Source organism: Oryctolagus cuniculus, chromosome 5 (assembly GCF_964237555.1).
Source record: "Oryctolagus cuniculus chromosome 5, mOryCun1.1, whole genome shotgun sequence".
Classification (NCBI taxonomy): Eukaryota; Metazoa; Chordata; class Mammalia; order Lagomorpha; family Leporidae; genus Oryctolagus; species Oryctolagus cuniculus.
In genome coordinates, this window is record NC_091436.1 from 93,296,143 (window position 1) to 93,318,053 (window position 21,911).

The 21,911-nt window shown below is 40.3% G+C and overlaps 1 protein-coding gene and 1 non-coding gene across 5 annotated transcripts in view; one reads left to right on the forward strand and one right to left on the reverse strand.

The window, feature by feature from the left end:
• HMGN3 (high mobility group nucleosomal binding domain 3) overlaps positions 1-14,487 on the forward strand; it is a 32,838-nt gene extending 18,351 nt beyond the window's left edge. Inside the window, exons 2-7 of one of the 4 annotated variants that reach the window (XM_008263133.3) lie at positions 4,479-4,529; positions 9,973-10,002; positions 12,192-12,242; positions 13,347-13,460; positions 13,579-13,678; positions 14,016-14,487. In XM_008263133.3, the coding sequence (XP_008261355.1) occupies positions 4,479-4,529; positions 9,973-10,002; positions 12,192-12,242; positions 13,347-13,460; positions 13,579-13,678; positions 14,016-14,029 (360 nt within the window). In that variant the 3' untranslated portion in view covers positions 14,030-14,487. Of the gene's footprint in view, positions 1-4,478; positions 4,530-9,972; positions 10,003-12,191; positions 12,243-13,346; positions 13,461-13,578 lie in introns of all 4 variants that reach the window. The other 3 variants (XM_008263132.4, XM_008263134.4, XM_017345246.3) reach the window with 3 other exon arrangements.
• Positions 14,488-20,654: 6,167 nt separating this feature from the next.
• On the reverse strand, positions 20,655-20,762 carry LOC127493317 (U6 spliceosomal RNA). Its single transcript, XR_007923376.1, has one exon. It is a non-coding gene; the product is annotated as a U6 spliceosomal RNA (small nuclear RNA).
• Positions 20,763-21,911: the final 1,149 nt, after the last annotated feature.

Here is a 21,911-nt window from a genome sequence, read left to right on the forward strand (position 1 = left end):
TTGCTTTACAAATTTTTGGTATTTATTTTCATTTTATTTGAAAGACAGAGACAGAGACAAATATAGAGAGATAAATCTTCCAGCTATCCCCAAATGCCTTCAACAACCAGGGATAGGCCAGTGTTTTGAACTATAAGTATTTATAACTGTATTTGGAATCACACCACAACTTCCTTTTTTGTCCATCATTTTGTTTGTGAGATTTATCTGCGTTCACGCGTTTTCAGTACTACACACTGTTTCATTACATACCATAGTGCACTTAATTGTCCTCCCAATGATGGATATGTGGGTTGTTTCTAGTTTTTAATTTTAGCCTAACATCTTTTTATTTTCATGCTTTCTGTCCTGGGGTCTGGTTTGTCTCTTTAAAATATGAGATTGCTGGATAAGTGTTAGCTACCTATGCTGTTTATTGCATTATTTTTAAGTCTTGTAATCTGATAGAGCATGCCTTCCTCCCTCCCTCCCCCGATTTTTGTTCTTCCTAGGGAGTGTTAGAGGGTGTTAGGAAACTGGGGCTGGCACAGGGGAGAGAGTATAGGCGCCTGACCCCACATAAGCAGCTCCCTGAAAAAGCTCTAGAAGCTAACAGCAAAAAAATTAAATCACTTCCTGGAGAGAACAGGGAAAGGCTGTGGTGCGTGTCAGCCCTGGCACGGGGTGTGGGGAGGAACCGTCCTTGTTTCTACCATGATGTGTGGCCACACCCCACCAGCTGTGTGTGCTGAAATCTGTAAGCCTGGATTCCAACAGTCAGAAAACATCTGGACACATCGCATCAGCCACCAAGGATCCTTCATCTCCTAGGAAGACAGCTCCTCCATTTAGTTGAAGACACCAACATCCACAGTGACTATTCGTCTTTAGCCCCCTGCGACTCCTTAGATCTGGAGTAAATCTTTAAGCCTCCATATGAGCTTCAACACAAATCCCTATATTGTGCATTGACCCACCTTATCCCAGTGCCCCTCAGAGCCACAAGGAGCTCTCCACCCCCTCCTGAAAGACAGCACTGATGACAACATTTACCTGAAAATGACAGGTCCCGGAACCTTTTCAGTGTACCCTCTAGACTTGGTGATGCTCAGCTCCACTCACACAATAAAACCAGAGCTACCTGTCCTGTAGAGAATACTCTGGATCAGTCATGTCCCCTTAGAATAATCCTTCAGTCTCAAAGTTCAGACCCATTGGCTGATTCTCTGTCCTGATCCAAGACTTGGGGATTCAGTGATCCATCAGCCGCCTGCTGCTTTGCTCTGAGATTAGCTCTTGGTGGGGCCAGAATCTGTCCACCCTGTGTCTCCCCTACCTCCAGGCTGGCTTGCAGCTCAGTACCCAGGCCTTGTGAGAGCCGAGCGAGCCTCAGCTATGGGAACAGGAGAGTTTTGTTTGACCCTGGATCACGCCCTCTTGACCACTCTTGGTTTAACCTGGGTAAATATACCTTCCCCTGTCCTGGGGGTGGGGCAAGAACCTCTTCGCTTCAGCATTCTCTGCATCCCATCTCACTCCCTTTGTCCTTCCCACTGGGGCACTAGAAGTTGAAGTATATCTGAGATCACCTGCATAGACTCCCAAACCTTAATTTCCTTATTTTTGTTTGTCTTTATCACAGTCCCTTGGAACAAAAAGCTTTGGGTTTCTGCTTTAGTTCTTTCATACAGTGCCCTCTTCCTTCCTGTATCCAGCCTCATGGCTAAATGTTAATGGTGGAGAAGGCTTGTATCAAGGCAGCCAGTAATGTTAGTTCTTTCCAAAATGTATGTCTCTTATTCTAGAACAAAAACAGATGACCAGTTTGCAGGTAACCTGGTTGTAAGGAAACATGCTCATTGTTAAGGGTCTGTTGACTATAATTTCATACCTCATCATTCAGAATAGCCTTTCAGTCTGTGTCTCATCTATTGCACAATGTCTGTGTCACAATTCACCGTTTGTGAAGTGCTTCCTGCAACACCTCGCTTGATCGTCAGTGTGTCCCTTTGAGTTAGATGTCATTATCTGTCATTTGTGGATGAAGAGCCTGAGCCACTGTGATCAAGTCATCGCCTCAGATCACACAGCTCTGGACAGAGTCACGATTCCAGCCAGGTGCCTTGTGTACACTTCCTGTGCTCATGTTGTAGTACCCTGCTGGCCCCAGTATAATCATTGCCTGTTCCTGACTGTAAATATGTTAACGTACCTGTTAGTAGAAAGCCCTTCTGGAGCAATGGCCTGGAGTTGTAATTCTTCACATCTGAAGTCCTGTGTTCATTCATCTGAAGTCATCTACACTCTCAGTATGCCTGCTTTTCCATACAGTCTCTTTCCAAGTTTCTCTTTTTGAGTAAGTTGCATTCGATACATATATTTTTAGGTTGATATTTTTTACCTATCACTAATCCACTGCATAGAAGAGTATTGAATATATTATTATTAACCCATTTTTCTGATAATAGTGATGTGCTGCCTCCATAACTGCCTCTTGATTGCAGATAGAGTACCTTGGACTGAACCTACAACAGAGGTCCTTATGTTTGGCCAGAGGTTGGGCTTGTATCTGTGGAAATAAGCAAAGCTGAGAGGCACACCTCAGAATTATCTTCATATGCTCAGACTCCCTAAGATTCAGCTGTCTCCATCTCTTCTTACTGATGTAACACTAGATCTGTGAACCGGACACTCCTGAGTAAGACAGTGGGAACCATAGAAAAAACTCAGTCGTTATGACAGAGAAGGTTCACAAAGGAGAGATAAAGAGTTGGTCCATTTGGGAACAGGAGAGTGGTCCATGGACATGGGAGGTTCTGGAAAGAGGGACCTGATAGACTGCAAGCTCCAGAGAACAGAGAAGGTTCACTGTTTCCTTTGCCTTGAAGGAAGCTTTGTTTCCAAAAATATTCATACGTACTTAAGACCTGTGTTTTTTCAAACTGTTTTATTATTTTAGGTTTTTAATTCAGCATTTTATATGAACTTTCTGTGTATTTACCTTGCCTAATGGTTTTTAATCTCATTAAATTAATAAAATAAATTAAATACACAATTTCCCTAATCTTTTCTATATTATTTAATGATACATGTGTTGCTTCTAGTTATTTCACATTAAAAATAGTACAAATAAAATATAATTTTACAAAGTTGCTTTTTTGAGTCCAATATTTGGAATTACTGGATCATCCTGTAATCAATCCTATGGGTCTTTTTTATATTACCAAGATGTTTTTGGAAAAGACTTATCAATTTATTTACAGTATTGTCAGGACCACCAAAAGTGCATTTTATGATCTTCAAAATTTTGTTCTCATTTTGTCAGATGAGACATTACCCCACAGCTGTTTCATTTTGCTACTTGCATAATTGTATTGGGTGTTATATTCATATCAACTGTTCACTTGTGCTTGAAGAGCCTGGGTATTCACTGCTTCATGTACTTATAAAATGTTAAGTTATTTAATTTTCTAATTAATTTCATTGTTTTAATATTATTTATTAACTCAGCCAAAAAATGTTGGCATATGTGGAGTTTCATGTGAATCTAAAGTATGTGTTACTTTCAAATATAAGGAAAATATAACTAATGTTTTCCCCATTGTCTGCAGCATATAAAAAGTCAGGTTTGGGCTGTCATAGGAGTGGGCAAGTGCTGCCCCCCAGGGATGGATCAAACTTGGAACAGTCGGCTTGGGTGGCAGGGTGTCTGTCATGCTGATGCTGGAGTTGATAATGGAAAGGATTATCAAGAAATGGACTGGAAATCAAAGCTAGGCAAATATAGAATGAAAATGCGTTTTTGTGGTTGGCCTGGACTTCACCAGCATGCAGCCCTTATCTTAAAGGGGCAAGGTGACTGGAACAAGCAAGGGAAACAGTATCCCAGGTGCCCCGATACTGACTATTGGTAGTAGAATTATCAAAGATAAATGAAAATCGCTGGGATAGGTGTTTGGTTTAGTGGTTATTTAGTGCCCATGTCCTCTATCAGAGTGTCTGGGTTTATTTTCTGGCTCCTGCTCCCCATCCCAGCTTCCTGACAAGGCAGACCCTGGGAGGCAGCAATTGATGGCTAAGGTGGTTGGGTCCCTGCCACCCACATATGAGACCTGGATTAGGTTCTTGGCCTAGCCCCAACCCAGTCTGGCTATATAGGGCATTTGGGGAGTAAACTAGTAGACAAGAATGTGTTCTCAGATCTCTCTCTCTGTCTCTTTCTCTCTGCCACACCTCCTCTCTGTTTCTTAAATACCTTTTAAAAATGGAAATGGTCAATGAATATTGAGAGCAGAGGCTCACATCAGTTAAGAGCAGTTATGCAATTCAATGCTGTGTGTTTCTGTGTTAAACTCTTCTTATAAACTTCCTTTTTCCCTGCCTGCAAAGAAGTCTGCTGACTTCTCTGTCCAAGGAATTAAAATAGCTTTTTATGTTTTAGTCCTCATCTAATGTATTTTCCAATTTAAATATAATTCACTGATGTATTTTCTTTCTAGTCTCCAGAGAACACAGAGGGCAAAGATGGATCCAAAGTCACTAAACAGGAGGTAGGTGTGTCTTTAAGATCCTGCATTTAATTATCAAAATTGCAATTTTAAATATTGTTCTTGTTGCCTGCATCTGAATGGATACTACTGTAAACAAGATTGTTGAGACTAAGTAAACCAGAGGTACGTGTCTGTGTGTAGTCTCGCCTGGCCTTGGTATGTTTCAGTTGAGTGCATCCATGAGGCATTTTCCATTTCCTATGTTGTTTCTGTGTCTATCCCTTCGTCCTGCTGTCTCTTAAAGCAGATACTGGGAATTCCTTCAGGGCAAAGAGTGCGATAATAGATAAATTCATCAAGGAGAACGGAGTCTGCCTTTCACTGCGAAAATGAAAGACTGTTGATTTCATAAACTCTCTGCCCCAGTGAGTGAATTATAAATTATTTTTTAGGTTCTGAATATTTGCCTAAGAGGAGCCATGTCTAATATCAAAAACAATGGAAGGATACACAATATGTGAAAGTATTAATGCTTTATTTTTTTAATTGAAGAAACTCTCAGGGTATTATAATAATTAGGCAATAATTCAGATATGCTCTCTGTTGAAATATAATGACCTCCCAAAAGCTCAGAACTTGGAATAGATACTTATATTTGACCCTTCGCAGTAACACTATGAATGTCTGAAAGGAGATGGACTAAAAAGTAGGAAATGAGATGTAACTGTGATGACAGCCATTCCCCTACAGCTCTTACATTTGAACTTATAAACTAAAAGGGTCATGAGAGAGAAAAAAAAAATATCTAGTTACAGATCCTTTGATTGGGTTCCTATTGTTGTGGTTAATAATTTAGAGGAGTTTGTCATGATATCAAAACTCCTACATGGTATTTAAACAATGAAATTCATTCTTTGAAATAATCTTTAACAGAATCAACAAAGAAATAACTTTAAAACAAAACTGCCTGTCTCTACCATGTATTTAGCATTCATCGACAGTTTGGAAAATCATAAAGTTTGTGATCCAAAGTCAATGTGCCACATAAATGCTAGAACCAAACAAAAGAAAATGATAAATGCCTGGATTTTCTTGGAAAATGGCAAGATATAATTTTAGGACAGTTGGCTAAGTGTAACTAACCTTAATGTTTTTAGATTAAGGCACCAAAAAAAGCATTTGGATTTCTCCGTAAGGACTGACATTTGAATTGATTTGTCAGTCAGAAAACCTAAAAACCTTCGCACATGGTGGATATTGGATAGCAACAACAGTCTTCCCTTCTCCACTAAAAAGCAAATCAAGCCTGTTAGGATATATATAACGGATATGTGTGTGTATTTGCTTACATAGTTGTCTTACACATATTCTTTTTTAACCTTACATTCTTATTATTTCTGTTGTTGATGTTTGTTGTTTTACATTTCATTTTATTTTATGTCAATATATTATATATTTTGATATTATTACTATTAACCACAATCTTTTCTAGGCAAGACTTTTTACCTATCTTGTAAGCCAAAGCCAGCTTAAAACCTAACGGCAGGGCATTCACACAGTTGTGTGAAAAGTGGAATGGTCAGTCAGTTAGCAGTTAAGGGTTAAAAACTCTGAGACAGTATTTGGATTGATTTCTTTTCCACTAAATTAAAATTCAATTCGGATTGCATTTTCCAGTTATATCATTGAATATGCACAGCGTTGACTCTGGTGAATGGACAGCTATAGCAAGGGAGGTCCTCTTCGAACATCCTCCACCACTGCTGTGAATTTCAAAGTGCTTTGTGCACGGTGCAGTGCTTTAGCAGAGAGGGATGATAAATGACTGAAATAATGCATCACAATCATTACACTCAGCAATTTACAAAGTCCTTTCACATCCATTATTTTGTCTGATCTGCACAATAACCCTAAAGGAGGAGGCCAGATTCTTACCTTGACAGAGACATGCGTGTACCTGTCATGCTCCCCTGTTCTGTCTGTGGATCCCACAGGGAACAGAAGCAAAACTCTTTGCCTTTGTGGAGCTTGCATTTCAGTGGGCAAGGGAGAGTCAAAATAATTGGATATTTACTATGAAGAAAAAATACATCAAGGAAAGAGAGTAGTAATGTCAGAGAAGCACTATCTTTTTCAAAATAGGCAGATATTATCCCTGTTTTAACTACAGCAAACAGAGAAATAATACCATTTCCCCTGGGTGCCTCTACTTGCCAAGTAGCGAAGCAAGAAAGATGTCTTAGTCTCCTGATCCCAATTCTCTGACCTCCCGGTCCGTTTGTTACAGTCATGAAAATCTGGTAATCCAGTGTCCATTTGTCAGTCTTCTCCGATCCCCAACCAAGACTCTAATTTACAGCTTTCCCTCTGTCCCAGTTTTGAAAAGAGGAACATTTCTATGTAACCTCTTATTTGTTTTTGAGAATCAAAAGCAACTTAACTGTTGGGTTTTGTTTGGAAACGTGTGGTCAGCATCAGGACCATATTGTTTTCTCATAAAAATAAAATACTTCCAGATTTCAGTAGAACTGTCCATATGTTTCCAGCAGTATTTGACAAAATCCAGTGATCTGATTCAGCTTGGATCTGGCTATCCCTGTGCACTTTGACATGCTCAGATTGGAGTTCCACGTTGCTTTTGCCACCAGGCCCTTAAAGTTGAAGACTCCACATCCCCTAGAGTAGCCTTTGCTTCCGATGTTCCCTGCATTTACATACCACAGTGACAAAGCCCCGCCCTTACTGGTTTTGTCCATCTTGTGATGACTTTTCCTTCAAAAAGCTTTCCTTCCCTGCCTGAGATCCACCAGTTTTCCTGAGAATGCAGGCTTAATCGACAAGTCAGGTGAAATTCCTAATGTCCCTTTGTCCCCTCACAGGCCTGCCCAACAGCCTGAGTCTCCAATGAGTACTTTAAATGCTAATGTTTTAAAGAGTAAAAAACAGCAGTCTCGCCTATTTCGTATCCAATAAATATAGTCCAATCATTTATAGATTTAAGGCTGTGAATGCTGACGGGACTTTCCAGGAAGGCGTCCACACTTGCATGCATAATCAGTCCTGCTAACTGAGTGAAAGACAGTCTCAGTCTCCACTGTTTGCCGTGAGAAAGAAAATCACTTATGATGGTTACTGGAAGGGAAATTTTAAGAAAAGTCTTTTTTAATATGATATAGAAGAGCTGGTAAAGTTTATACAGGAAGTTATAAAATGATTTTACAGTAAAAAAATAAAAAGTATTTTTTAAAGGACGATTAGACAGCCTGGAGAGGCAAACTTTGTTTTTGCATTTATTTCCTAGGCTTTTACATTTTGAATTCTTGTGCTGAATTATAAAAAGGTGTTAAGTCCTGTGGATCAGAACGACTTTCAGGCCCTGTAGAGCAGTGTTTGGATTGCGCTGTCTCTGGAAATCCTCACTGGGTCTGTTCAGTACATTCAGGTGTTCAGAATTGCCATATGTTTTGGGTGCTTAATCTTTCCACTCATCTCAGCATTTACTGAGGATGTCTACTAGGTAGGTATTTGAGCTGCAGAAATGTAGAAGATAGCCCTGTGTGGTAGGAGCCACAGATGTGAGACAGATGAGGTGAACAGTGAGGGTAGGCCAACATCAAACACATAGGTTGACACCGAGCAGAGAGTCAGATACATTTTACTCACCTCTGTCTAGCATGGCAGCTGCCAATTTTCCTCTTGGAGGCTGTCACTCTGTCTGCTGTGCTTCGCTTGTGAGATGCTGTGGATAGTTCTGGACACCATGCCAGAGCTTCGAAGCTGAGCTCTGTTTGGTAACTGGCAGGTGGCTCTTTGTTCTTCCAGGCTCTGAAAACATATTGAAGGGCAAGGCACTTGCTTACTGTATGCTGTGATGGATAAAGTTGCCCTTTTTTTTTTTTTTTTTTTTTTTTTGGTGATACATATTGAATGTGAGTAACTGTCCTGGGAAAGGCATTACAGAATTTTGGTTCTGATTTCCAGGGACTTGTGAGTCCATCATCATGAATGCACCCATGGTAGTCATAGCTGGCAATGTGGTCTTTTCTGTGGAGAATCTGATACACACCCTCTTCCCCTACTAATCCCCAGAAAGGGCTTTGGACCGAGCCCTCTGCCGAGCTGTGCATCCCCTTAATCTGTGCAATGAATATATCCCAGCCGACTGCTTCACCTGCACGGAATCTTATTCCCAGTGCATTCTGCTAGCTGGCCTTAGGTCCAGCTCTGATCTTTGCTTGAGACCTCAGGGTTAAAATTATTCATGGAGGCTCTGGCTCTTCATTTCCTTCTGTAGTTCAAAGAAAGATGAGTTTAGCTTCTCTGGCTCCTTTCAGCAAGAAAGTTCTTAGATGTGGAGATGACAAGAAATATTTCTTCCAGTTTGGCCTGACCACTGACCTAGACTGACCTAAGGATGGCATCAAGAATTTTGTGATTGTGCACAGTCACGGCACGAGTACCTTCTGATCGTTTCTGCTGACCTTAAGGAAAATTATTTGACACACGTAGGCTACTGTAATGAGGCAACATCTGTATGAGGCAGTACAAATTAGGGAAAAAGTTGAATTCATTTATTCAGATTTTCTTGAGTAGTAGTATGTGTTAGGGAGTCCGCTGTTTGACTAGAGATAGAGCAGTGAATAAAGCCGACAAAAGTGTGGAGTATTTATTTCTGGAGCGCTTTTAAAGAAAGGCGATTGTACTTTGCGAATGTGAGATCCCTTGGGGAGCCAGCTTCTGTTGGGCTGTCATAGAATGTCAGAAGTGTGCACTGTTAAATTTTCTTTGCAAACTTATTTGCTGTTAACGTGTACCATCTTTAAAGCAGAAAAGATTTCCTAAAAAATATCAATCTCTACAGAGTTCTCCGAATTTTCTAAACTTTGAAATTAAAAGAAGAGATGAGAGAAATTTTTGCTTGAGCGAATTCTTTTAATATCTGCTCATGATAGATAAGTATGTTCATTGTGCTACAGTTAAAAAGAAGTCTTTCTTGTTAAGTGGCTACGATTTGGAGTCATCGTCTTCTCCAAATTAGCAGAAAGATGAGAAACTCCTGCTACCTCAGTTTCTGTGTGGTGATAGAAGTTTCTTCTTGTATTAACTTACAAGTTTTAGTCCCAGTTTTAAGGAATAAGAGTCAGACCAGAGACTAGTTCTTAAATAGCACCTCAATGCCCCTATTGTCAGCTTTATCACAAAAATAGAGGTTATAGATTGCGATGAAGTTCAAAGTCACCTTCCTTCCCCATTCTCGCCCACCGCAGCCTTCACTGCGCAGCGGTTTGCGGATACAGCACACCTGCACTATTTGGAACGCACTCTCCTGAGTGTTGCCATGTTCCGGAGACTTGAAGTACCCCTCCTCCCCGTGCTCACCTGCAGAGGGCGATGGAGGTCATTACAGTCGTTCAGAAAAGTCGGGTAGTTGGAGATGAAGTTTCAAAATCAACCAGGCTGTGTATCCTCACTGAAGACAATGTTTTTTTCATTTCCTTTGCAGCCCACCAGACGATCTGCCCGATTGTCGGCGGTAAGTACCCTTTGTCCAAAGCAGCAAAAATAAAGGTGGTGTTACCCGTGGCTTTGTGGGTTTTTTTGTTTTTATTTTTGTTTGTTTGTTGTTGCTGTTGTTTTCATTTTGGAAATTACCTGGATTCACCGTTTCAGGCAAATTTGACCAGTGCTGCTAGGCTATTTTCTTGATTGGATGCACTGGTGAAAAGCAGTGGCCAGCCCCCTCCGGTGAGGTCGCATTTGCCTAGATCTCTGACACACATGTTCTAAGCCAAGGTGTGCCTGACTACAGACCCCGCCGGCTCCCTCTCTTCCTCACCACTCTGCCCTGCTTGCTGGCTCGTGTGCCCTTCCCTGCTGTGCTCCTGATGGGCCAGACCTCATGCTGCTAACAGACAGATCTGTTCGACTCTGGTGGAAGGTTCTGGTTAAAATTCCCTCAGCCCAGTCTGCCCACTGAGAAGCTAAGGAGAAAGGCATTTGCTATCACAGGAGTACAAGTGTGGATCCCACCCGCAGTCTTCAGCTGTGCATGGAAGAGCGTGTTAGGACTGGTTCCGAAGTGTAAGGACAGCCGAGGCTGGGGTGGGAAGAGCCAGTGTTCCACAGGAGTCCCCCAGGGAGTGATTATCAGCCACCTTGAAGACGTAAGAGTTGGGAGGTGCTATTGTGACTCCGTAGCCAGTTCAGAGAATAGACTTTGTAAGTCAAAGGAAAGCCAACGTTTACAACAAGGCTTTTCTGGGCACCTGGAAGCAGCATGTGAGTACCTTCTGCTGGGCTGTGGCACCGACACAGTCTCCTCCAAGGCCAGCAGGGTCACAGACTACAAAGTCTCCTTTCCCAGTTCTATCAAAACACTTGAATGCCGAGTCAGGGAGAAAGATCTGTCCCACAAAAAATTATGTAAAATTAAATTATTTGCTGTAATTTGAGAAAATGTACATGTTAATATATCAAAACTTGGAATCACAAAATATTGCTGTATCTGGGAAGCAGACTACAGATTTAGGGTGAAAAGAAAATTAATAAAAATATTTCTTTCTTTAAAGCTCAATTTCCTTTCGTTTTTTTTTTTTTTATTTGAAAGCTCAAATTGGCTAACAACCGATCTTCTGGAATTGGACTGTCTACAGGTTTCACTTTATGCTCTTGATGAAAAGGGCCAGATTCAATATGAACCTGAACCACTTAGGGACATTGGGGAGAAACATGTGTTTTTCTCCACAGGGGGAAATCATGGCCAGTGGTTTCTATTTAAAAACATTCTTCTAGTGCTGGGAGAGATACTCACTTATTTTTCTCTAGCTCTGTAGGAGAGACATTTGCCTGAAATATCTGCAAATAGCTTATAGTCTAAGCTAGCTATCTTGGGCCAGTACCCCTGTGTGCCACCTGGTCTCTGGCCCTTAGGAATCTCAGGGCTAGAGCTCTGTGGCGTGGACACCATAGCCCCAGCATTTGTGGACCCTGCTCATAAGAATGGGAAAAGGACCACATGAGGCAGGAGAAAAAGGGTTTCCTAGGAAGTTCTTTAGCCAGTAATATCTGTGGGGAAAAAATATGAGACTTTTGGCTTTAACAGCAGAGATTTTTGTCACTATAATTGCATTGTAATAAAAATGCTCTAGAGCCGAACAAGTCCAGTGTCTGGGTGGGAGAGTCCTACCTAAAGCGGACATTGTAGAGTTGGATGCAGACTATTGGCTATAGAACTTGAAATCCACATCAGAGGGGGAAGGATTTGGAAATGACTTTGAAATGCTTTGCAGGCAGCAGTCTTCATTCCTGGATGGGTTTTGCGTATGATTGTGCTGGGATTCCTGGACTGTTGTGAAGCCATTGTGACAAAATTCATTGAGTCATTTGGCCAAGGGCCTGACTCATTCCTCTTGCCGTTGTGCTATGATAAAAGGAAGTACAGAGACATCAGAGATAGAATCTTAACCCTGTTCCCAGAGAGCTGTTCTGGACCAGGGAATAATGAGTTGGCTTTTCCATCTCATCTGCTGCTTACTTCCAAACCCAAGATGAAAATAGTTAGGAAATGCAGAGGTCTTTATGCTGTTACCTAATGCTGAAAATAGGACAAGAGTTTTTTTTAAAAGGAACAAAGAGTCAAAATGAACAGTTGTCTTTTGCAATCCATTTGTGTCCCTTGGGTGCTATTGTCTTTTTCAATATTTGTATAATGTGTCTTTCCAGAAACCTGCTCCGCCCAAACCTGAGCCAAAACCAAGGAAAACATCTGCTAAGGTAAAAGGTGCTGCCCACCCCCTCCCACCTTTGGCTTTTTGAACAATGCATACTTTATAGTCCCATATCAAAAAATCACCCAAGGAAAGACCTCGTTCAGTGATTCAGGGTGAAACATATGACCAGGAAGCTGTTAACCACTTTACCGATTCTTACAAGGCACAAAGCACAATTTTATCGTGTAACAGGCATGTGTTTTCCGTTTGGTCCATGAGGCACAGGCTGTCAGAGTGTGTTACTCTGAGGTGCCTTGTATCCAAATGTTGTCTGGCAGCTGCCTTCTGAATACCAGTTCACATAGCACTCAGAAAGGGAGAGGGTGGGGGAGGGGGTGGGCCAATGCTCAGAGCTGGGGGAAGGACTTCCAACTTCGTATCTGATGGTCGAAGGCCAATGTCATGACTAATCACAACAGTACAATAATAAAGACCAGCAAACGATTATAGAGCCCTTGTGGTTGGCCAGACACTGTTCTGGTTGCTTCACTCTTAGAACCCTCCAGCCAGTCCTCTTGAGGTAGGTACAGATGTCCTGTTTTGCAGAGGAGGAAACTAAAGCGTAGCGTTATTAAGAAACTTACCCAAAAATGGCTTTTCTATACTTTGCCGTTCAGAGCACTGTGCCAGGTTATGAATTCTTTGCAACTAGGTGGATAGAGTAGGTGATGTTGGAAGCAGAGCTCACCGGGTGGCTTGATCTGAAACCGAGGAACATTTCTGCGTCTGGGCCTTGGTTCTCAAGCACCCCTCTGCTTTCTGGCCGCCTAGGCCACATGTCTGCCTGAGAGATGTTTCCCTGGAGGCAGCAGCTGAGCCAGTTCCCGGCTTGGTGGGCTCTGCATGTGGCAGGGCCACAGCTCACAAATGTGTGTGTGTGTGGGGGGGAGAAAGCCTGGTGCTTTCCACGGAAGGGAAAGTCCGGTGGATTTTCTAAGCGTGTCCCATTTTCATAGAGACTCTGTGTAACTCAGTTGCAAACCCAGCCCAACTGGGTTCCCTTTTGCCTCTCTGCTTCACCATTTTTGGGCAGGAGGCTGCCTGTGCTGAGCTCACATCACTCTGTGGTTAACATCCTTTGTTTGCCTGTGCTTTGATCCTCTGTTAGAAAGAACCTGGAGCAAAGATGAACAGAGGCGCTAAAGGGAAGAAGGAGGAGAAGCAGGAAGCTGGAAAGGAAGGTACTGCACCATCTGCAAATGGTGACACGAGAGCTGAAGAGGTACTTCCCATCAAACCCCCGCTGACTGCGTCCGTGTCTTCAGAGAGACCGCTCCATTCTTCAGCCAGTGATAGCACGCTCATAATGTCTCTTTCTATTGCCTGTAATGTAATTGCAGATCCACATCTCTCGCTCAACTGTTAATGTCTCAACCTCCAGAAGTACCCCACCCAGCACACTGTCAGTAAAGGGGCAGATTGAAACAGTGAGAGTTAAGGGTACAGTAGAAAATTCTGCATGTTTGCAGTGACTAGAATCAGATAGTAGCGTGGTGTTTTTTTTGTTTTGGTTTTTGGTTTTTTGGTTGTTTTTGTTATGAACAGTGGGACCTCACAGGTAAGGCTTCTGTGGTTGCTTGGAAAGTAGAAAGCAGCAAGTGCAGCAGTGTCCGCATAATACCTCCAGCCTTGTCTGTTTTACACCCAGAGTTGAAACAGGTGGTGTGGTGAAGCCATGTGAAAACAATGCTCAGAAGTGTGTGTTGGTGGGTGGACTTTTCTTTGGTTGTAGTAGTTTTAGTGTAGTAACTATGTATTTTTTCTTTCTTTTACACAGGCACAGAAAACTGAATCTGTAGCTAACGAGGGACAATGAATGGTCATGAAAAATTGGGGTTGATTTTGTGTATCTCTTGGGACAACTTTTAAAAGCTATTTTTACCAAGTATTTTGTAAATGCTAATTTTTTTAGGACTCTACTAGTTGTCATACAAAAATATATAAGGGTGGACATTTTACCCTCTCATAGTCATGCTTTTTGGAAGTTTCCATAATCCTCAAGTAAAATAAATATCAATTTAATATTGGAAGCTGTGTGTAAAATTGATTTAGTATTCCATGCACTTGCTTTAAAATTTTAGTCCTGTGCATACTGTGGTGTTTTTACTGTGCGTATTTGAATTTTTCTAGAGCAATAATCAGTGGTGCTTTTGTACCTAGGTTTTATGTGATTTTAATGAAACATGGATAGTTGTGGCCACCTGCTGACTACTTGTGGTTTAAAATAAAAGGTTTTCTTGTCTGCAAAATATCTGTCTGTTGGTATCTTTACTATGTTTAGGAACTGTTTCATTTTACTCTTGCAAGTGATATAGAGAATTGCTGTAGTCTGGGCCTTGGTGGTATCCCTAATATATCAAACTGCATTTCTTAATTTTCTGGCCTTTAACATTGTTATTATTTTAATAAAGTCATTTAGGACTGCTAGTGTGAAGAATTCCATCTGTTTCACTTTATACCTGAAGTGGCCAGCAATGATTACCATATAAAACATTTGATTTGTTTTTAAGTCCTTAAAAACCAAGATAGAGTTCTGCTACCCCAGAGCAAGTAAAAAAAAACCATCAGCTTGGGCTCACCTTTGAAAATCTCCCCCTTTCAAATTAAGACTCAGTCACGTTTGTGCTCAAATGCTTTCTTGATCATCAGGAATTTCACAGCCCAGAAAGTTCTTTCTCCAACATGACCACACTCAGCCTTGCAGCAACCTGAAAAGGGCTTGGCATAGGTATCATTAGAGCTCCTCTGTAGGCTAGGAAAGAGGGGCTACTAGAGGATGTGACTAATTGGAAGGAGAAAATCCAGCCACCAATTGTTTGTGTTTTAAACAATGTCCTTCTGGCTGGTGCCGCGGCTCACTAGGCTAATCCTCCGCCTGCAGCACCGGCACACCGGGTTCTAGTCCCAGTTGGGGCGCCGGATTCTGTCCCGGTTGCCCCTCTTCCAGGCCAGCTCTCTGCTGTGGCCAGGGAGTGCGGTGGAGGATGGCCCAAGTGCTTGGGCCCTGCACCCCATGGGAGACCAGGAGCGGCACCTGGCTCCTGCCATCTGATCAGCGCGGTGTGCCAGCCGCAGCGCGCCGACCGCAGCAGCCATTGGAGGGTGAACCAACAGAAAAGGAAGACCTTTCTCTCTCTCTCTCTCTCACTGTCCACTCTGCCTGTCAAAACAAAAAAACAAAACAAAACAAAAAACCACAATGTCCTTCTGTCTATGAAAGTAGATAGCAATGCCAGACACAGAGGAGCTATTTATAAATGTAATTTGTTATTGTTTGAGTCTCTGAGAAATTGGATAAGTGTGTGAGCACCCAGGAGAGCTGAATTCTAGGGATTCTGCTCAGAAGAAGTCTCGAACATTTTAAGATGAAGAGAGATGCCTGTACCCAGGAACTCCTACAAAAGTTAGTTGTCCCTCGGGGCGGTAAATGCTTTCAGATGGTAGTTATCAATTAATTATAAAAACAACGTCCCTTCTCCAGCTCACATTTTGGGGCTGAAATTTGTCTCATTGTCCCAGCTCTGTTAGTCATCAACTGCAGATACCAGCCACATCCATTCTGTACAGAATAATCACATTCATAGTTTCCTTGGCTTCTGATTTAAAAAAAAAAAAAAAAGATGGGCATGGTTCATGAATTTTGGATATGCTGAAAATCACTTTCACCTCAAAAATTCCCAGTATCTACTGAACACTTGACAAAAATATTTCAACATGCTATTAGAACAAAACTGAAGTACATTATTGGCTGCTTTCCCATTCAGAAGTGGACTATAAACTTCATAGATCTACTCTTCAAGAAGTTACAGGGGTGGGCATTTATTTAACCTAGTGATTAAGATGCTGGTTGGGATATCCATGTTCCATATCAGACGCCAGTGTTCAGTATCCAGGTCTGGCTCCTGACTCCAACTTCTTGCTAGTGCAGACTGTGGTAGGCAGCGCTAATGGCTCCAACAGTTGGGTTTTTACCACCTACACGGAAAACCTAGATTGAATTCTAGGTTCCAGGCTCCTGGCTTTAGCCTTGGCTCAGCCCTAGCCATTATAGACTTTTGGATTGTGGATTACAGATGGGATCTTTTTTTTCTCTCTCTCTCCCTCTCTCAAATAAATACAAGTTTAAAATAAATAACCTTTTTAAGACGTATTTAGTTATTTGAAGGGCACAGCAACAGAGAGCACAGGTAGGGACTGAAAGAAAGACTCTTCGATCCACTGGTTCATTCACCAAATAGCTGCAAACAGCCAGGTCTGGGCCAGGCTGAAGCCAAAACCTAGGAACCCCATCCTAGTATCTCACAAGGGTGGTCGAGACTCAAGCACTTGGGCCATCTTCTACCGCCTTCCCACGTGCATTAGCAGGAAGCTAGACTGCAAGTGGAGCAACTGGGACTATAACCAGGACTCTGGTATGGGATGTCAGTGTCACAAGCAGTGGCTTAGCCCACTGTACCAAAACACTGGCCCTAAAATAAATTAATTAAAATTACAAAGACCATATGGGTGACTTAGAAAAAAATAGGAGAGGTCTTTTCAAGTTCATAGGAAATGCACATTATCTTTTAATTCTGCTTTCCACAACTTTCTGTTATTTTAATTTTTAATTCATTTTTAACAGATTCAATGTGAATTTTAGATAGAATTCTGAGAACATAATGATATTCATTTCCACCGTCCCTCCATTCCTCCCTCTCTCCCTCCCACTCCCCTTCCTTCTCCCTTTCTTTCTCTTTAGCTTTTGAGATAACATATTTTAAATTTATAGTATAGTAAAAAGGTTTACCAAATAAGTTTAACAAGTAGAAAGCAAAAAGACCCTAGTTTAGTAGGAATATAGACAATAGCTATAACCAATAATTGAATGAAAAAAAAAGACCATTTTACCCATATACATAAATCTTAAAGTATTATCATAGTTCATTGAAAACTGTAGTAGTATAACATTCATTTAAAAAAAAAGAGAGAGAGATCTATTTGTTTATTTGAAAAGCAGAGTTAGAGAGAGAGGGAGAGACACACAGAGAGTGACAGAAATCTTCCATCCACTGGTTCACTCAAGTGGCCACAAGGGCCAGGGGCCCAAATATTTGGCTCATCCTCCGCTGCTTTCCCAGGCACATTAACAAGGAGCTGGATGGCAAGTGGAGCAGCTGGAACTCAAAATGGCACCCATATGGGATGCCGGTGTTGCAGGCTATGGCTCTACCCTCTGCCACAATGCCAGCCCCATGCTAATACAACATTCTTAACCATTGGTTTGAAAAAGATATAAAACCAAGTTTTACAAAGCTATATTTGCAGCAATTCTGATACACAAAGACATTTCTTTTTCTTTTTTGTTTGCTTTTTAAATTTAACTCCCACTATATAAGGGAGAACATGTGGTATTTCTCTTTCTGGGTGCAGCTTATTTTGCTCAACATGATGTCCTTCAGTTGGGTCCATTTTGCTGCAAATGGTAGAATTTCATTCTTTAGTCTATTGTGTGTATGTATATATGTATATGTACATATATATATACAATTTTATCCATTCATCTGATGATGGACACCTTGGTTGATTCCAAATTTTGGCTGTTGTGAACAATGCTGCTCTACAATGGTGGTGTAGGTATCTCCTTGATTCATTATGTTCAAGCCTTTTGGTTACATACCTCTTAGGGGAATTGCTGGGTCATGTGGCAAATCTTTCTAGGTTTTTAAGAAATCTCCACACTGTTTTCCACAGTGGCTACACTAATTTACATTAACACCAATGCTGTGTAAGTGTTCCCGTTTGTCTACATCCTTGTCAACATTTGTTACTCTCTGTCTTTTGGGTTTTGCCATTCTGACAGGGATGAGGTGATATCTCATGTGGTTTTCATTTGCATTTCCCTGGTGGCTAGTGATGTTGAAAATTATGTCATGTATTTTTGGTCATTTGTATTTCTTGTTTTGAAAATTATCTATTGAAGTCCTTTGCCCATTTCTCAATTGGATTGGTTGTATTTCTCTTGTTGAGTTTTTTAAGTTGCTGATATATTTGGAATATTAGTCCTTTGTCAGGTGGTTTGCAAATATTTTTCCCATTATGTCTCCTCGCTCTATTGATCACTTCCTTTGCTATGCAAAAATTTCTGAGTTTGAGATAGTCCCCATTTGTTTTTCGCTTTTATTGCCTCTTGGGGATCTTGTCCAAGAAGTTGTCCCCTACACCAAATGTCTTGGAGTGTATCTTCTATGTTTTCTTTCAGCAACTTCATAGTTTCAGGTTTTAAATTTAGGTCTTTGATCCATCGTGAGAAGATTTTTGTATGATAAGAGATATGGATCTAATTTCATTCTTCTACATATATGCATCCAGTTTCGCCAGTACCATTTGTTGAAGAGATTATTCTTACTCCACCTTAAGGTCTGAGCACTTCTATCAAAAAATATGTATGAGGATTAATTTCTGGGCTTTGTAGTCTGTTTCATTGATCTGTGTATTTATTTTTAATGCAGTACCATGTTGTTTTAATTACTATAGCTTTGTAGTGTGCTATGAACTCAGGTATTGTGATGTCTCCAGCTTAATTTTTCTTGTTCAGAATGGCTTTGGATATTCTAGGTCTTTTGTGATTCCATAAGAATTTTAAGATTGCTTTTCTAGGTCTGTAAAGAATGTCTTTACAAGGATGCTCACTCTTACCATTGCTATTCAATATAGTCCTGGAAGTTTTAGCCACAGCCATTAGGCAAAAAAAAAAAAAAAAAAAAAAAAAAAAAAAAAAAAAAAAAAATCAAAGGGATACAAACTTGGAAGGAGGAAGTCAAACTATCCCTCACCTCACCCCAGTTAGAATGGATTTCATACAGAAATCAACAAACAACAAATGCTGGAGAGGATATGGGGAAAAGGGTACCCTAATCCTCTATTCCTTGTAATGTAAACTGGTTACAGACACTGTGTTAGACAGTTTGGAGATACTTCAGACATCTGAATACAGACCTACTCTATGACCCAACCATCACACTCCTGGAAATGAAATCAGCATATGAAAGAGTTATCTGTACCCCCGTGTTCACTGCAGCTCAATTCACAATAGTTAAGATATAGAATCAACCCAGATGCCCATTAACTGAAGACTGGATGAAGAAACTTTGGGATGTATACTCCATGAAATACTACACAGCGGTTAAAAAATGAAATTCTGCCATTTGTAAAAAAATGAGCACAACTGTAAAACATTATACTTTGTGAAATAAGCCAGTCCTGAAAATACAAATACCGCATGTTCTCCCTGATCTGTGGTAACAGATTACCTAAAAGGGAATCTATAGAAGTGAAACTAACTCTTTGAGATTTGATGACTTTGAACAGCCCTTGTCTCGACTGTTGAGGAACAGTTTTTTTTTTTTCTAGCTGTTTGTTAAACTCTATACTTAGGGTAAGGTTCATCTTATTTGTATAAAGTTAATTGAAAATAGATCTTAGTAAGAACATTCCTCAACAGAACCAAAGCAATTTATGGCATACCCGCAGCCAGCATTCTATTGATGATTTCTTTCATCAATGATCATTTTCATTATAGAGATCTTTCAGTTCTTTCGTTAAATTTCTTCCTAAATATTTGGGTTTTTGTGGCTATTGTGAATGGGATTTCTTTCTTGATTTCTCTTTTCAGTGAGTTCATCATTAGCATACAATGAAGCAATTGTTTTTACTGAAATGGTTTATCAATTCTAAGAGCTTTTTGATGGAGTGTTCATGTTTTTCCATGTACAACATTATGTCTGCAAAGATGGATAATTTGACTTCCTCTTTTCCAATTTTGATGTACCTTATTTCTTTCTCCTCCCTAATTCTTCTTGCTAAAACTTCCAGTACTATGTTGAATAAGAGTGGCAAAAGTGTACATCCTTGTCTTGTTCCAAATCTCAAAGGAAATGTTTTCAGTTTTTCTCCATTCAGTATAATATTGCTTGTTGGTTTGTGATATATAGCCTTTATAAGTTTGAGGATTGTTCCTTCTAAAGCTAATTTGTGAAGATTTTTATCATGTAGGGGTGTTGAATCTTTTCAAGTGCTATATGCTTTTTGTTCTTCATTTTTTTGATGTGATTTATGACATTTATTGATTTGTGAATGTTGAACCATCCTTGCATTTCTGGGATAAATCCCACTTGATCATGATGTATAATCTTTTGGATGTGGTTTTGGATTCAGTTTGCTAGTTTTTTGTTTGGAATCTTTGCATCTATGTTCATTAAGAATACAGGTCTCTAGTTTTTTCATATCCTGTCTTTTGGTTTTGGTATTAAAGTAATGCTGGCCTTATACAAAGTTTGGCAGAGTTCCATCTTGTTCAGTATTTTGGAATCATTTGAAAAGTATTGGAGTTACTTCCTCTTTGAATGTTTTGTGGGATTCAATAAAGTAAATTCATACTTACAATATGGAATGTTTCACCACTTTGCATGTTATCCTTGTGCAGGAGCCACGCTAATCTTCTCTGTATCATTCCAATTTTTATTGTATGTGCTGCCAAAGAGAGCACTCCACAAACAGTCAGAATCTCACAGATAATCACTACATACCATTTTGTTTACAATTATACATGTGTTTATGTATGTATGTATAGATGCATATACACGCACTCACATATTAGTATATATATGCACACAGAATTTCTAAAGAAGGAATCATATTGTGCATCCTACTTTGAATCCAGTGAACCAGTAAACTGTAGTTGAGGTGTAGATCATTTCTAATAATAGAAATGTTGCTAGTGATAGCCAGGGAACATGCTTATACACAAAGTTTTTTTCTTATATCAATATTTACACTTAGCTAAACACTTTCCTAAAAATGGAATAACTCAATCAAAGGAAATGTACATTTGACAGTTTGACTATTGTCAAAAATGTTGTATCAATTTCTGCTTCCATCAACAGCATTTGAATACCCTCTCTTCCTACCTTTGCCAGCACTCTTATTTTGGTCAGTCTAATAAATGAAAAATGTATCTCACTGTCTTAATTTTGAATTTAATATATTACTAGTAAAATAGAGCTATTCTTATGTTTAACAGTCATTTGAATTTACTCTGGATTCTGATTTTGTCTGTTTTTCCATTGGGTCAGTCTGTTTTAAATCATTGTTATTCCTAATGACCACTGATGCCATTACTTCAATTTCACATGGGTCAGTGGTTCTGCAGGCCATTGGAATGTGTCTAATTAAATATATGGGTATTGTCATTGACACAGTGACACAATGAATACTGTGTAGCCAGTAGCTACCTAAGTAACCCAAGAACCCCAAGTTCATTTCCAAGAACTAGGGGAGAACTCACTGAACATTCAGAACATTAATAATATGCCACCTGTAATCATATGGAAAAATGGGAATGCCCATCCACTGTCCTACTTACCTACATGGTGCATTTATAAATGTTAGAAAAAGGTCCTCTTTCTCCAAGACAATAATTTGCTAGTTGGGAAAATCATCAAAATTGCATGAGTCTACAATGACTTTGAGTCGAAAGATGCCCTCTGTAGTTGAGTTGCACAACTGGTACAATCCTAAGTGGTGGTCTGCATGCTTTAACTTCTTCCTGAAAGCTCTCCAATCGATTCTGGTGCCACACTAGTGGGTTTTAAAAGGCACATGGCCCTGAAATTCCCAACTATAATTTCTCAGAAAA